This window comes from Mytilus trossulus, chromosome 2, assembly GCF_036588685.1.
Source record: "Mytilus trossulus isolate FHL-02 chromosome 2, PNRI_Mtr1.1.1.hap1, whole genome shotgun sequence".
Taxonomy (NCBI): domain Eukaryota; kingdom Metazoa; phylum Mollusca; class Bivalvia; order Mytilida; family Mytilidae; genus Mytilus; species Mytilus trossulus.
This window is the reverse complement of record NC_086374.1, coordinates 29,538,310-29,554,924: the sequence shown is the minus strand read 5'-3', so window position 1 is coordinate 29,554,924 and position 16,615 is coordinate 29,538,310. Positions and strand designations below refer to the sequence as shown.

The window sequence follows — 16,615 nt, the reverse complement described above, 5'->3', positions numbered from 1 at the left end:
ATTGTTGCTTAATGAAATTTTCTTAGGAAAGAGCTGATATAAAAGTTTTGCATAGAATTGTTTTACTCTAAGTTGAAATTTTGTTGTTGTAATTTGTTGCAAAAAGTGCTTTCTATGTACTCGTACAAAATACTTTGGTAGCATTTTAAGGGTTTGTTTTGATTTGTTAACCTTATTAGTTTTGTTCATTTGACTGCTGATGGATTTGTATATTGTAGATATGATCTTGGCAGCGTTAAGTTTTGTTCTTCCTTTGCAGTCACTATTTATCATTTAAAACCTCTCCTATTTTCCATTTGTATATAATTGTTGTTTTACTGTAACACAACTTTGATTTATCAAATACCTAAGGTATTCATATCTACAAAGTTATCCAATGTGTTGTGTTTCAATTTTCGCCCTAGTCGAACTCCTGTCTGAGCGTTTATTACAACAATGACGGAAGAAGAACATCGATGAAAATGGCATCGGAATTTGTTAAAGAAACGAATATTAACAAGATAACTACAAGAAAATCTTGAAATTGGCATTAGAATATTTAAGGACTAAATTTAAATAGCAAATTTTGTAATAATAATTAAAGTTTATGCAGTAGAGGGCAAAATATGTGATCGTTCGGACCAAAAAAATGAAATTCTTTGTATTTTTAAGGCTTTTTAACATATTTAATAAGAATATATCTTTTCTATCGATCAGCCCGTCGGGAAGTCGTCAAGAACACAGTATTATTTTATTTAGGGGGTTCACTCGATAGACTCAAATTTTTATTAGTCTTTACTTCAGTTTTAATCGAGCACATTTATTTAATAATTGATTTTTTTTAATATACACCGAGCTCATGAGGGTCTTATATCTGATCTTATTGCTGTGTCCACAATTTTTATTCTACGTATTTCATCCGTATCGGTGATCATGGGTGTGGACAATTCCATGTTTATATCACCTGACATTTCCGCGGGAAATTCTTCTATTGAGACCGTACGAATGGATGCAAATTTGGATTAATGCATATGCATTGTGAAATAAATTGTTTACTGTGTATATATTTTTGATGAAATGATGATCACGTTTTCTACAACATAGTTAGATGTCAGGTTTGTACACATTTATAGTATCTACACTAGTCTATATTTAAAACTGAAGCCAGTGAACTGGTGCAGGAATACCAACAAAAAACTCTTGAGTAACGAATGTATATCATATATGCAGGTGAGGTTGGTATATACAGGGATTCATATTGATTGTTGCTCATTTGTTATTCTTTTTTGATTGAACATTTCCTCATTTAAATATATATGTCATCAAGTTCTTCAGAACTTTAAAAAAAAAACATTACAAAGGTAGTCATTGTGTAAAAGAGAGACGAAAGATATCAAAGGGACAGTCAAACTCATAAATCTAAAACAAACTGACAACGTCTGGTTAAAAATGAAAAAGACAAACAGAAAAACAGAAAAACAATAATACACATGACACAACATCTAAAACTAAAGAATAAACAACACGAACCCCACCAAAAACTAGGGGTGATCTTAGGTGCTCCGGAAGGGTAGGCAGATCCTGCTCCACATGTGGCACTCGTCGTGTTGCTTATGCATGTGATTACAAATCCGGTAAATAGTCTAATTCGGTAGGTCACATTCATGAAAGGGAAGGGTATTGTAGTTACGACGTATATTGGACGTAAGGAACTAATCCGATATCATTTGTGAAACGGTTATTCCATAACGGTCAACCAACTCGTGATGGCGTCCGTAAAATTTACGAAGGGATGATTTCAACTTCACCATTTGGAACTCTTGGTCTAATAGCTTCCTTCTGAGCAGTAACCCTCTATCAAGAAAATCATGATAGGAAATGCAAGAAAATGCAAGCAATGTAAATTTGTGATTTCATAGAAACGCGTTTGAAATAGGAAAAGTGTAGGCAATGTATATATCTGGTTTTTAATTATGACAATCAAGCAGATTAATCGTTTACCATAGGCGTTAAATATATATTTGAAAACCTGTTGATAGTTATTAAAGGCACCAGGCCTACAACTTGATACTCCAGACTTACGTCTTGTCTGCATAAGACTCATAATTGACGCTAAGATCAAAATAGTTAGAAAAGTATAAAATTGAAGAGCATGTTAAAAGATACTAATCAAAATAACCAGACGGGTTTTTTTATTTTTCAAAAACTATTTTCAAATAGAGAAGTCGACAAATTGTGTCAAACGCGTTGATTAATGTCAAACTAAAGCATCATTTTGTTACAGGTCCTTTTTGTGTCAACATAACATCACGGAACCTCATTTTGACTGATCCGCTAAGACCTTTGTTTGAAATACCGACCTTTGCATACGGATAATTTCCAAGTTTCATGTCAGCATATCTACCACATGGACCAGTATAGTTAACCAGTTCTTCTTGTGTCTCAGTATCTGTAACTTGGATGAGACAATCCTGCTTGTGAGACCAACGCGTTAAGAATCGTAATGATAACCATTCCTTTTTGTAAGGTAATGGCGCCTTCCATATTTTCCTCCAGGAATAAGAACCAGTAGGAGATTCGCATAATTCAAAATCATTTTCTGATTTTCTCTTGCATGAGACCAGAGGTGACTTTTCTGGGTATACAAAGCTTCTTGGGTCATATCTCAGGATGAGTAAGACCTGGTCACCTTGTCGTTTGAGAATCATTGGAGGCCATCCTCCATGGAAATAAAGCAAATCTGTTCTCCCAAGAAACTCGCCTTTGTAACAGGGACCAAACTTTGAACAATATGAAATGAACTGTTCTGTTGTCAGATATTGTGTTGTGTTTGACGTTATGTTGTAGATCAATCTATGGTCACTTCCACTAGCATACTTTATCAGGGACGCTCCACCTCTTGGTCCATTTACTGGTATCTCGTAAACATCCTTCATATTCATTGTCACATGTAGTTCCTCTTCGAAATATTCTGCATTTTTTGGTTGACGTAAATACTTAGAACATTCAGGGGGAGAGCAAAATACTTTTCCATTGGTCCAATATCCACCGGTACGACAGGGAGTTAACTCCACCCTCGAGGTCTCAAGAGGATTATTGCTAAAATTGCAAAAGATAAACATGAGCGTTCCATTTATATATGAAAATGTATTTTGAGTGGAGAAATATCATCTCACACTATATACGTTATTATACACTCTCTTTATTGCCATGGATTCATAGTTGAACGCTGGTTACCAATATTCGTAAACTTCATAGGTATTGGTCAATCACAAATTTAAATGTTCAACAAACCACAAAGTTTCATTTGGACCTATGCTGACTTTTATATGACCTCGAAATCAAGCATTCACGAAAATATTTGTTCCTTAGAAAATCAATATCCATGAAAATAAATGCATCAACAGTAAAGAGTTTTACACCTTTTAATATTAAATGGGACGGGATAGCTTAAAACATTATATATATAGAAAAAAACCCGTCTTTGTGTCTAGTCTGGGTTGTTGGGATAAAATGCTAAACCAAATTCGTTGAAACCGAAACTCAAGTGTCTTTCTAAAAGACCAAAGCGTTATTCAAACCATGGCTCGATAATCTGCTGTAATATATTACATCGATTAACTAATGTTGACGTTACTTGATATAAAATTCTTAAAGAGGACAGAATAAGAGGTTTAGGGGTTTCGAACCTCTTGTAAGCGAACCATTATAAATAGAATCAAACCAAATGTGGTGCCCTCTATTGTTTGATGTTTCGAATATTCCTTTATTCGTATCGACAGAAAACTACGAAATATTTTCGGTGCCAGATTATTTGCCTAACCTCAGTCCATGTTAGAATGTGTTTTAAAGAGCTGGCTAATTCAAAAAAAATCTGATTGTGAATTTCAGATTCATTTTTTTAGATTTATGCATCAAATGAAAAAGAAATATCTTGACAGTGAAACTGAAAAAAAATCTAAATTGTCAAGGCATGTGCTATATTTTTATGACTTTTTCAACAGCAACTTGACATAACAAAATGATGTACATGTTACTCACTTTTTAAAATTAATATCAAACTCAGCAAGTGTGTTGTCCTTGTCGAAGCAGAATCGTGGAGTGTTGTCAGTGAAGTCTAACAAACCCTGGAAGACAGTGTACATGGGAGTGTTTCCAACGGTCATGCGCACATTATCAAAGTACGTATAATCAGACACTTTTTCATCAGTTGCAGTTACGCATCTTAAACCTCCTGTATTCGATGGGGATAGAACGGCTTCTGGTTGTCTGTTAATGAAAAAATAAATAAACATATTTGTTTAAAATGATAAACATTGATAGTGATGGCTTTTTAATGAAAATAAAAAAAAGAAAAAAGATTTTAGTAATTCAAAATTCGAAGACGAGTTATTTGTCCTAACCCTTTAGAAGCAAGAAAGAACATAAATATGCCATGATTGTATAGCTTACTTTGCTCATTGTTAAAAGTCGTACTGTGTGACTATTGTTGTTAACTTATATGTCATTTGGTCGCAATCCACCTAAACAAACAAACTAGATCCAGTTTTTGAAGCATGTTTGCTCTCAGTCGAACTTTCTACTTTAACTATATTATAATATCTAAAATTTAGTATGGAAATGGGGAATGTGTCAAGGAGACAATAACCCAATCAAAGAGTAGAAATCAACCGAAGGCCACCAAATGATCTTCAACACACCCGGTGTTTGATATTTTAAAGAAACTAAAATTCCTACTCCTTGGTTGTTGGCATGTTGAAATAAGATGAATAAAGCCATTTATTTATCATTATGTACCTTTTGGTCAATACCTCCTAAAGTTTAACGTATTTATAAGTTTCTGACTTTCACGTGGTTTGGTTCTAGCCTTCCTGATTAAGCTTAATCAAGGAAAGCGTATCGGACCATACAACTTTTGTAGTGTCATATTCATTTTGTTACAGTTTTCGAGACCATTTTTGTCTGAATAAAACCCTAAAAATACTTTTCCTATACGAGAAATCAAATTTAACGTGGATATTACGAACAGACATTGGTCCGTAAAAATAATTGAAAAAAGTACTCGATGACGCCATTCTAGTGCCGTACGGGAGAAGTCCCGATGTCAATATGTCTATGTTAAAGTCAATCCCTGGTGTTGTGTCTAAACAGAGACTTAACAAAAAACCATATAATATTATATTCATGGATTATTTGATGATCGAAGGTGAAACCGTTATGATGATGGATACTGTTGCCGTACCACTTTGTCGTGAATTTTATGAATTATCTCAACTAAGTAAACTCATGCAAATTACTCTTTATGGGCATTTTTTTCCAAATTTATTTTTATTTATTTTTGCGTAAGTTTATGAATATTCAACGTTTAAACACATTGAAAAGTCCTGTGAGGGATGAAAGCGACAAACTTTTAAAATGTGTTGCATTTCTTACATATAATTTGCATAACTAAAAAACTGTTTTACAATTATTTACAAGCAAAGCAATTATAGACAATACCGTATCAAACAAAATCAATCAAAAGAGGTCGCTGAAAGAAAGACTAAAGCAAATGGTTTAGTTAACCTGCTAATATGTAATCATGCCAAGTCGATGACAGAATGTTTAGTCGATGAATAGTTATCAAAGGTACCAGGATTATAATTTAGTACGCCAGACGCGCGTTTCGTCTACATAAGACTCATCAGTGACGCTCATATCAAAATATTTATAAAGCCAAACAAGTTCAAAGTTGTAGAGCATTGAGGATCCAAAATTCCAAAAAAGTTGTGCCAAATACGGTTAAGGAAATCTATGCCTGGGATAAGAAAGTCCTTAGTTTTTCGAAAAATTCAAAGTTTTGTATACAGGAAATTTATAAAAATGACCACATTATTGATATTCATGTCAACACCGAAGTGTTGACTACTGGGCTGGTGATACCCTCGGGGACGAAACGTCCACAAGCAGTGGCATCGACCCAGTGGTGTAAATAGTTATCAAAGGTACCAGGATTATAATTTAGTACGCCAGACGCGCGTTTCGTCTACATAAGACTCATCAGTGACGCTCATATCAAAATATTTATAAAGCCAAACAAGTTCAAAGTTGTAGAGCATTGAGGATCCAAAATTCCAAAAAAGTTGTGCCAAATACGGTTAAGGAAATCTATGCCTGGGATAAGAAAGTCCTTAGTTTTTCGAAAAATTCAAAGTTTTGTATACAGGAAATTTATAAAAATGACCACATTATTGATATTCATGTCAACACCGAAGTGTTGACTACTGGGCTGGTGGTACCCTCGGGGACGAAACGTCCACCAGCAGTGGCATCGACCCAGTGGTGTAAATAGTTATCAAAGGTACCAGGATTATAATTTAGTACGCCAGACGCGCGTTTCGTCTACATAAGACTCATCAGTGACGCTCATATCAAAATATTTATAAAGCCAAACAAGTTCAAAGTTGTAGAGCATTGAGGATCCAAAATTCCAAAAAAGTTGTGCCAAATACGGTTAAGGAAATCTATGCCTGGGATAAGAAAGTCCTTAGTTTTTCGAAAAATTCAAAGTTTTGTATACAGGAAATTTATAAAAATGACCACATTATTGATATTCATGTCAACACCGAAGTGTTGACTACTGGGCTGGTGATAATAGCCGAAAAGATCGTAACCCATCTCCTGTTTTGTTTTTTGATTTTTTAAAATTCTTGCTCACATCAGTAACAGATAAAAATTAAACATTTTTACGTTCTTGCTTGTAATTTGTACATAAATATATACAAAGAGAGATACAAAAACAAAAAAAATGCATGATAACTTACTCGGCATGATTGTCGCAGTTGTCGATAGCCAGATGATCTAACAGCGATTCTTGTGTGTGTCGTGAACAAGACACAAATGTAACCGCTGCAATATACACACAACTAATCGCAAGGAACCAAGACATTGTTGTTAACTGTGGAGTGGTCAGAACCGATGTTTTTATAGCGATCACAGGCTAAATTATAGTTATTAACCATTGCCTTGAAAAGTTCTTTTGATTAAAAGGTACTTAAATCATTTTATACTATTATTTTTAATTTTCAATGATTTTAAAATGTGAATAACAGAATAATAACCTTGATAATATTCTTGGTCCAAGGTTATTTTTTTATAAATAGGAAAATATAATTACATGACGATTAACATTAATTTAACTATAAGCAACAAATTCAGCTAATACAATATGTAATTACAATTTATAAATGTGAAATGTAAGAGTTCAAGGTTCCAACAATTTCACTTTTCTCTTCCTTGAATGTCAAAAATAAGCGGTAAACTCATAATTCCGAAATAATTTGGAAATATGCTATAATTTAATAACATAAAACAGGGAAAGGAGCGGGTTTTTTTTTAATTATACAACTCCATTGCATCAGCTATACAAACACCTAGTTGATTCAGCACCTTATGATAGAGCCGAGAAAGTTATAGCAAAAAATGCCGGTGAATATATATATATATAAATATAAGTAGGATGTATCCCTTTCTTACACAAGATACTTGTATTTAAGATGACGTATTTTTTTATGAAACAAAGCAGGGCCAACTCTTTAAATTTTCTTTTAAGTTTGGAATGGGGAATACTTGTGTTAAGTGTAGAAAAGGTCAAATGCTGTAATGCTATTAGTTTTGCAAGATGAAAGAGCCTTTTATAGATAGTATGTACTGTAAATAAACCCATCATACATGTAGATACCAGGACTAAAATTTGTATATACGCCAGACTCGCGTTTCGTCTACAAAAGACTCATCAGTGACGCTCGAATCCAAATAGTTAAAAGATTTTTTAAGTATCCACATTTGATACACACTACCTCTAGAATAGGTTGTTTTACAATAACTTAAAAGTCCGACTTTGATTGGTAAAAAATGTCATGTTAATAATTTAGAAAAAAACAATATATCGCTGTTTATATGGATACTTGTGAAGTTTAAGTATCCAATACAGTGATGGAAGATCAAGTTCTACATCTTTGGTTAAAATTCAAAAAGGAATATAGAACAGACCTAATAAGTGACACAAGGGTATATGGTGAGAATAGTCAATACATTATACATTTATCAAGCAGTTTATGAAAATTCAAAAATGAAAAAGTATATACCAAATGGCAAAATCAAAAGCCCGAACACATCAAACGAATGGACAACAGCTGTCATATATTCCTAACTCAGTACATTACGTTTTGTAAAATATGGTGGATTTAACCTGGTTTTATAGCTAGCTAAACCTCTCACTTGTTTGACAGTTGCACAAAATTCCATAATATTGACTACGATGTGTGAGTAAAACAAACAGACATAAAAGGTAAAAATGTCAAAAATAGGGATAACACATTTTGCAGGGAAGTGCTGTCGACAAGGCCGTTTGATATTGGTAATTACAAGGACAGCCGGATAATACATGAACTATCAATCATGAGGTATAGTCTAGAAGTCGTCAATAGCATTTGAGATCCTGTACTACGTGTTTGTTATTACATTTTTAGTTGCGATTTAGGATCGAGGATATTGCCATAGTTGATTGCATCGACTCGGAGACCTTTGTCGGCAAAGGAAAGTAAAGGGAAACTTCGCGGTTTTTCACTTATCTTATTATTATGTTCATAGTATTATAAAAAAAATATATTCACCAAGTTTTATTTTGATATGAAAACTAATAAAGAAGTAAAAAGGAAACTATTCATTTTATTTCTTCAAACTTCCTTACTTATGTGACGTAGTTTAAATCTTTTTGCATGCCGGGAGTGAAATAAATCTCATTTAAGTCTTGTTTATAAACAATAATATAACGCACTTTAAAGCGCATCGACGACTTTTGGTGTAACTATCAACCAACTAAAAATAAGTGATAGCCATACAACTTTTAAAATTAGATTATAGAATTTATGTGCGGATTTTTGACACGAATTTTAGTAATAAAAGTAAATCATACAATGAACATTTTTATGATTTTTTTCTACAAATATTTAAACAAACATATGAAACTGACAAGATCGATAGTGTATAAAAATACATGTTTGTATTCTGACCTTTTTGCTTCAGTCCAAACATGTTCGGCTTGTAATGTGGAAATACAATGTGTATTGTTATGTGACACTTAGTGAATGTTGAATGCATGGTTAAACTCAAGGTAATTAAAAGATTAGCATTATGCCATACTGATCTTTTGATCTTCAATCAGTGAATTCTAGCCGTCACGGTTCACCGTTACAGGTGTGAACAACATTTCGTATGAATGATAAACGGGAGTGCATAAGCTCACTTTTGAATGTTTTATGACTTCTGATTACCTTTGTAACGATGAAATACTTAATTTATTTAATTGATTAAATTTTTAAATAGTAATAGCCTTCTAAAGACGAGTGTATGAACTAAAAATTGTACTATTTAGTGGAAAGGATTTTCTTATCCCAGGCATAGATTACCTTAGCCGTATTTGGCACAACATTTTGGAATTTTGGATCCTCAATGCTCTTCAACTTTTCACTTGTTTGCTTTTATAAAGGTTTTGATATGAGCGTCACTGATGAGTCTTATGTAGACGAAACGCTCATCTGGTGTACTAAATTATAATCCTGGTACTTTAGATTTTTTTGAAAAACTAAGTATTTTCTTATCCTAGTCATAGATAACCATTGCCGTATTTGGCACAACTTTTTGGAATTTTGAATCCTCAATGCTCTTCAACTTTTTACTTGTTTGGTTTTATAAATATGTTGATATGAGCGTCACTAGTGAGTCTTATGTAGACGAAACGCGCGTCTGGCGTACTAAATTATAATCCTGGTACCTTTGATAACTATTTACACCACTGGGTTGATGCCACTGCTTGTGAACGTTTCGTCCCCAAGGGTATCACCAGCCCAGTAGTCAACACTTCGGTGTTGATATGAATATCAATAATGTGGTCATTTTTATAAATTTCCTGTTTGCAAAACTTTGATTTTTTTGAAAAACTAAGTATTTTCTTATCCCCGGCATATATTACCTAAGCTGTTTTTGGCACAATTTTATGGAATTTTAGATCCTCAATGCTTTTCAACTTTTTACTTGTTTGGCTTTATAAAGGTTTCGAAATGAGCGTCACTGATGAGTCTTGTGAAGACGAAACGCGCGTCTGGCGTACTAAATTATAATCCTGGTACCTTTGATAACTATTTACACCACTGGGTCGATGCTTCTACTGGTGGACGTTTCGTCCCTGAGGGTATCACCAGCCCAGTAGTCAACACTTCGGTGTTGACATGAATATCAATAATGTGATCATTTTTATAAATTTCCTGTTTACAAAACTTTGATTTTTTTGAAAAACTAAGTATTTTCTTATCCAAGGCATAGATTTCCTTAGCCGTATTTGGCACAACTTTTTGAAATTTTGTATCCTCAATGCTCTTCAACTTTTTACTTGTTTGGCTTTATAATTATTTTGATATGAGCGTCACTGATGAGTCTTGTGTAGACGAAACGCGCGTCTGGCGTACTAAATTATAATCCTGGTACCTTTGATAACTATTATATTCAAATTAGAATCTGTAACCTTTAACATTTGAAACAAATCATTACCAATTGCAATTACATAATTTAGTCCATCCAAAGCGATCTTTATTTATATATTCAGGAATTAATGTTCTCATCAAAATATTTTAATCTCACAACGCACAAATACTTCAGCTATTTGAAAAAAAAATGTTTAAAAAAATGACAGGAAATTTAAGGATCTTCTTGGAATGGAATTTAAAATAAAGAATATCAATTCTCTTTAAGTGTGAAAAACATCAACAAAAGTACTTCATAATCGGGAATGTCCTTATTAAAATAGTCTTCGTCTCAAAATGTATAATACTTTTAGTTATTTGACGAACGATGTTTATAAAAAAAAGACATGACGAATTTAATGTCATCTTTCCCTATTTTTGGTTTCGACATCATTTCGTTCCACCGACGTATATCGATTCGCAAAAGTCAAACTCCGTAGACGACATTTACAATTGAGAGTATTGTAACTTTAGTCTTCACAATCAAAATTTGCTAAACTGGGATTCGGTTTGTCAATAATAGAACGAGGGTTTTATGATGGAGCTACTTAATTAAGTCTTCTGAAATGGTAAGGAAAAGTGCTATTATCTAGGAACGAAGCTGCTCAACATTGACTATAATGTAATCGATCAATCATGAACAATTTGATTTAATATCATACAACAGACATATTCTTTAAAAATATTTCAAATTGTATTCTTTTTTAATTTGTCTTCTCTGAAGAAAGAAATAATCTATATCATACACAAATTCAAGAAAATTTTGAAAAAAGCAATTTCATTTATTTTTCATAATGCAAAATATTTCCTTTTTTTTACCTTTTGCATAGCAGTGATATCGAGACTAAAGAAATAAGATATAAAATTGTATTTCAAACCATTTAGATATATAGAACATGACCGTCACTGTCGCCATGTACTATCGATATATAGAAGATGACCGTCACTGTCGCCATGTACTATCGATAGATAGAACATAACAGTCACCGTGTATCATCTAAGCTATACAATCCATACAGAGGAAGTTTATACAGCTATTCTATGGTTAATTCGGAGATCGTACAACTTTGCTAGTTTGTTAGACTTAGAATTGTGACTAAAATGTGAATATGCCGTACTGGATTATTTTTGAATGTTCAATTATTGTACCAAGTAGTTACTATATTTTAATCCAATATCAGTATAAAATTTCTCACATTAGAGAAGGAAAGAAAGTTTTTTCAACAATGAAAAACATTATTTTTATCCAAGAGCACACAGAACTAAACCAATCGGGTCCTTTTTTTTGGTTATCTTTCAATAGAAAAAAGTAAAATCACAAAAATACTGAACTCCAAGGAAAATTCAAAAAGGAAAGTCCCCAATCAAATGGCAAAATCAAAAGTTCAAACACATCAAACGAATGGATAACAACTGTCATATTCCTGACTTGGTACAGGCATAGAAACTACAATCGACAACTTTTCTTGTGTGTATATTTACTTTTCCTGCTGATTAATACCATATTTTTGCCTGGCTTTTTTCATTAGTTCCAGCAGTAAAGATTCCTCTTGTGTCATCATGAATTGACAGTCCTTTCCAGTTATAGTTAACTGTTTACTCCATTCTGATGAAAATATTTTTATATCAGTACAACTAGAGAAATTTGATGATTGACATCTTTTGCAGTATTCTGTTACAGATTTTCTTGCGTTTTGGAAATATTTTACTTCTGCAAAAAAGTTGTTTCCAGATTGTTTTATTCTGTTGAATAATTTCTTCTTAAAATGCACGTAAAGCCTAAAATCTGCGTAATTATATTTGAATAGGTTATGTTGATCTTTGTCTGTCAAAATTATTTTTCTTTTCATTTTTTCGCTGTTTATATTTAACGGTACATACATGATATCTTTGATATCCCAACATAATAGTCTCTTCATAAGAATCAAAGATTCATCAAAATACTCCATAATCATAATCAATGAAATGTCGTCATCAAGAAGTCTAAGGTAATTTTCGACTGCTGATTGGTTGTCAGTATCCTTAAGGGAAAGTCCTAAATCTTCAAACATCGAGTTGTGAGTATGTGGACAGTCGTGGAAAATACTAGGGTTTTCCAAAGCGGCCGATAGAAGTTGTCTGTCTTCAAGATGCTCACCAAGAAGATCACGTAGGTATTCAATAAAACCATAGAAGAAAGTTGCAGACGACCATTGATTGACGGGATCCCTGAGTATTCCTATGTAAGTTGTATCAAATCCCATGAATTCTGTAAACACTCCCTTGTTATAAATAGCATGATTACAAATAATATCCGTAGTCTTATTTTTTGGAAGTTTCATAATTCTTGACTGGTTCAATATACTATGAAAACCCAAATAATTAAAACACTCCATATCATATGTTTTTGGTAAGGCAATATTAAGTCCATGTGTGTCTCCATAACGCAGAAATATATTTTGGACAGTTGTACTACCGGCTTTGTGAACTTTCAGAAATACAACTTTCTTCTGCGGCTGAGTACAAGTATTAACGTCCTTCCTTTTATTCTGAAACGTTGCCATGATCTGTTCAAGTGACAGAGTATTATATTTGTTATAATCTAGATATCTAAGGTAAGTGTCTTTCTCTAATTTTGAAGAGGAAAGTTTCGCAATATGTTCTCTATCAAAAAAGGAAATCATACGATTTTGAAAACCAAAACGGTTAATGTTGAATCCATGATAATAGTTGTCGATGCCAATCACTTGAATTAGAAGCAAGTCCAAAAGAATAATACAATATCCAGGCTTATAGGTGTTGCACAACATATTTTTACTGCACTCTGAAAAGATGAATATAAAAAATATGTATTACTTGTGTTATTTATATTTATGATTTTTTCATTTTGTAGTTAGTGTTTCTACTTAGACGATAGTCATCAACTTGCTATTATTGCCAAGTTCTGAGCACCGAATTTCTTAGGCATCACCGAAGGGTAAAAAATAACCGAATTATAGAAAAATGTATCCTCTTATTAATATATGTTCGACCTTTCTTTTATCTTCTATTGGCAAATTTGAGTATTTAACTCTTGAATCTCTTGTTTCCATCTAAAATTCGTAAGACAAGTTGGTCAAAATCATCTTTTTCTCAGTAATTTTTATAACCATATTTCGACATCATGTTTAATTTTGAAACCGTTGAATAATATTCCTAATCGACTTATAAAAGAAACACATTTAGGGACAACTCAATTGTCATAATCAAAAGAATATGTTAAGAAAACTTCAAATAAAAAAATCATTTTACAATTGTCCTTTATAATATACATGTATATAATACACCGAGGATATCATTGAGTTAAATACTTGTCTTTTAGTTAAGATTGCGTGGTTTGTTTTTTTTTATCTTTTTATTTTAGTGTTGGGTGATAACTCATCGACGATCACAGAGTATCCACTCTTATTTACAGTTTTTTTTTTTTTTCTTGGTCAACTTAAACAACAGTTCACTTCTATCTTCTTTCGATTTTCCTGCTTTCGTTGCTTGTAGACGATAGGCAAAACTAATTGATTAAGTAGGACTAAGTTTAAAAAGAATTATGATGTTCTCAGTCTCAACTATGTATAGTTGAAGAAATAGGATAAACAAGAATGTGTCCAAAGTACACGGATGCCCCACTGGCACTATCGTTTTCTATGTTCCATGGACCGTGAAATTCGGTCAAAAGTCTAATTTGGCTGTAAAATTAAAAAGATAATATCATAAGCAGCAAGTGTACTAAGTTTCAAGTTGATTGGACTTCAGCTTCATCAAAAAACTACCTTCACCAAAAACTTTAACCTGAAACACCCATTTTTATTTCCTATGTTCAGTTGACCATGAAATTGGGGTCAAAAGTCTAATTTGGCTTTAAAATTAGAAAGATCATAGCATAAGCAACAAGTGTACTAAGTTTCAAGTTGATTGGACTTCAGCTTCATAAAAAACTACCTTGACCAAAAACTTTAACCTGAAACTCCCATTTTCATTTTCTATGTTCAATTGACCGTGAAATTGGGGTCAAAAGTCTAATTTGGCTTTAAAATTAGAAAGATCATATCATAAGCAATAAGTGTACTAAGTTTCTAGTTGATTGGACTTCAGCTTCATCAAAAACTACCTTGACCAAAAACTTTGACCTGCGGACGAACGAACGAACGAACGAATGGACGGACGGACTAACGAACGAACGAATCCACAGACCAGAAAACATAACGCCCCTCTTCTATCGTAGGTGGGGCATAAAAATACGGACACATGAAGTTACCTCTTACTTAATGAAAATATATCAAAAATACGTGTATCAAATGAACATAAACTGACTTACTTCGATGTTTTTCAACCTGGTGTCATGCTACATCTGTATTAAATCAATTTGTATAACTGAATAATCTACTCATTACTTGGTATCAACAATTGATCTATTATATTAATCGAACATTCAAAAAATGTAAAACATTATTTTGAAATGCGTATTCAAGGCCAAAGACTATTTTGGGTTACAAATTAAAACAGTGGGAAACAAATCATCCTTTTAAACTTGTGTAGATTTTGTCGTTCTTCCTCATAACTAGGTTAGACTAGATTTTGTGTAGGAAAACACTCCTTTTAATAAAATCCGTACATTCCGGTGAAGATTCAGTCACATTATCCTAAACCAGTAAATAAATTTCATTTGATACTTTCCAATAATATCAGCACACAATAAATTGTTTGTAAAGATACCACAGTGATATTAAAACCCACAAGTGGAGGCAAACTGAAAACGCCATGGCAAATAACGAGGAAAAGATTATCAAGTGTAAAAACAACATAGAAAACTAAAAACTATGCAACACGAACACCACCAAAAACTTAGTTGATCTGAGGTGCTTCAGAAGGGTAAGTAGATCTTGATCCAAATGTAGCATCCGTCGTGTTTTACATATAACCACAAACCGTGAAGTTGTCGATAAGTTTAATTCAGTAGGTCACATACGAGAAAAAGGGAACAAGATGAGAGCTTCAATGCTGCTCTCCAACACTGCCAATAGGTGTCTATCTCTCTCGTTGAATAAAAGCCAGAATTAGTATCTGCAACGTACACATACAGACGGACATGTCAAACATTCCATAATTCAAAATGTCGGCTCCCTTTAGTTACAGGTAAGATTTTACGCTCGTTTAGATCCATCAAAAACCCTTGATATAAAACTTGTAGATATGAAAAAAAATTAAAGAAACGAAGCCGACCTTATACTTTCGGTAGTATCCTTAACTTCACTGTGATATATCATTGAAATGTAAACTATTGAGTGACAGAATATCACCAATATATCAGATATTGAAATTAAACTTTGCAAGATGCTTTTTCTCTTTGAAAAGTTTCTGAAAGAATGTCCATTGAAATACCAACTGTCTGCTGAAATATCAATCCATCAAATTCGAATGTTAAACTGTTAATAAAAAAAAGTCCAGCATTTTTTATATCTCCTTCTCAATCAGAGTATCTGGTATGCAAATAAGTTTGATGCTTCACATAAATTTAGATTTATCATGACCTTTAACAACAAATATGTATCTACTTTTTATATTTTCGTATAAAAAGCCTGTGTAGTCGATTTTTCAATTGAGCATGGGGATTATAAAGTGTTAAGAGTAGAACAGAAAGAAAAATTTAAGGGTTTGATATTCCTGCAAAAGCAGCTTGTTGTGGTTCATAAGTGTTTCTAATTTCTCGTTTTATAGACAGATAAGACCATTAGTTTTCCTGTTTGAATTGTTTTACACTAGTCATTTATAGCTTGCTGTTCGGTGTGAGCCAAGGGCTTGTGTTGTAGGCAGTACTTTGATTATGATTGTTTACTGTTTATACAGTGTGATTTGGATTTTCAGGTTGACTTCAAGTTCATCTGATCATGCTTAACATGTTGCAATTTACAATTTACAATTTTAGCCTGGTTCATATACTTCTTGACAAAGGCAAGGAAATGCCATAATAGTTAAAATCAATATTTCAGGGGTAACGACTGAAAAGTAGGTGGACACATTTTTTCCAAAAATATTTTGGATTGTTAGAACTTGAAATATTCATA

At 32.8% G+C, this 16,615-nt stretch overlaps 2 protein-coding genes across 2 annotated transcripts; both read right to left on the bottom strand.

Annotated features, from left to right (window-relative positions):
• Window positions 1–2,211: 2,211 nt before the first annotated feature.
• Window positions 2,212–6,947, bottom strand: LOC134705027 (uncharacterized). Its single transcript, XM_063563796.1, has 3 exons — window positions 6,783–6,947; window positions 4,021–4,248; window positions 2,212–3,078 (listed from the first exon to the last, which is right to left on the bottom strand). Exons 1-3 carry the CDS (start codon window positions 6,905–6,907, stop codon window positions 2,250–2,252), a joined length of 1,182 nt encoding a protein of 393 aa, XP_063419866.1. The 5' UTR covers window positions 6,908–6,947; the 3' UTR covers window positions 2,212–2,249.
• A 3,751-nt stretch (window positions 6,948–10,698) lies between these two features.
• On the bottom strand, window positions 10,699–13,334 carry LOC134706944 (galactose-3-O-sulfotransferase 4-like). The gene has a single exon (XM_063566326.1). The coding sequence runs from the start codon at window positions 13,325–13,327 to the stop codon at window positions 12,017–12,019; it is 1,311 nt and encodes a 436-aa protein (XP_063422396.1). The 5' UTR covers window positions 13,328–13,334; the 3' UTR covers window positions 10,699–12,016.
• Window positions 13,335–16,615: the final 3,281 nt, after the last annotated feature.

Bases quoted from the DNA above. Each gene is read 5' to 3' on its own strand.
- LOC134705027 (XM_063563796.1), bottom strand. From the start codon at position 6,907: ATGTCTTGGTTCCTTGCGATTAGTTGTGTGTATATTGCAGCGGTTACA. The intron at 4,249-6,782 runs GTAAGTTATCAT...TTTCATTAACAG, and splicing joins AACTGCGACAATCATGCCGA to ACAACCAGAAGCCGTTCTAT. The intron at 3,079-4,020 runs GTGAGTAACATG...TTGCAATTTTAG, and splicing joins TTTGATATTAATTTTAAAAA to CAATAATCCTCTTGAGACCT.
- LOC134706944 (XM_063566326.1), bottom strand. From the start codon at position 13,327: ATGTTGTGCAACACCTATAAGCCTGGATATTGTATTATTCTTTTGGAC.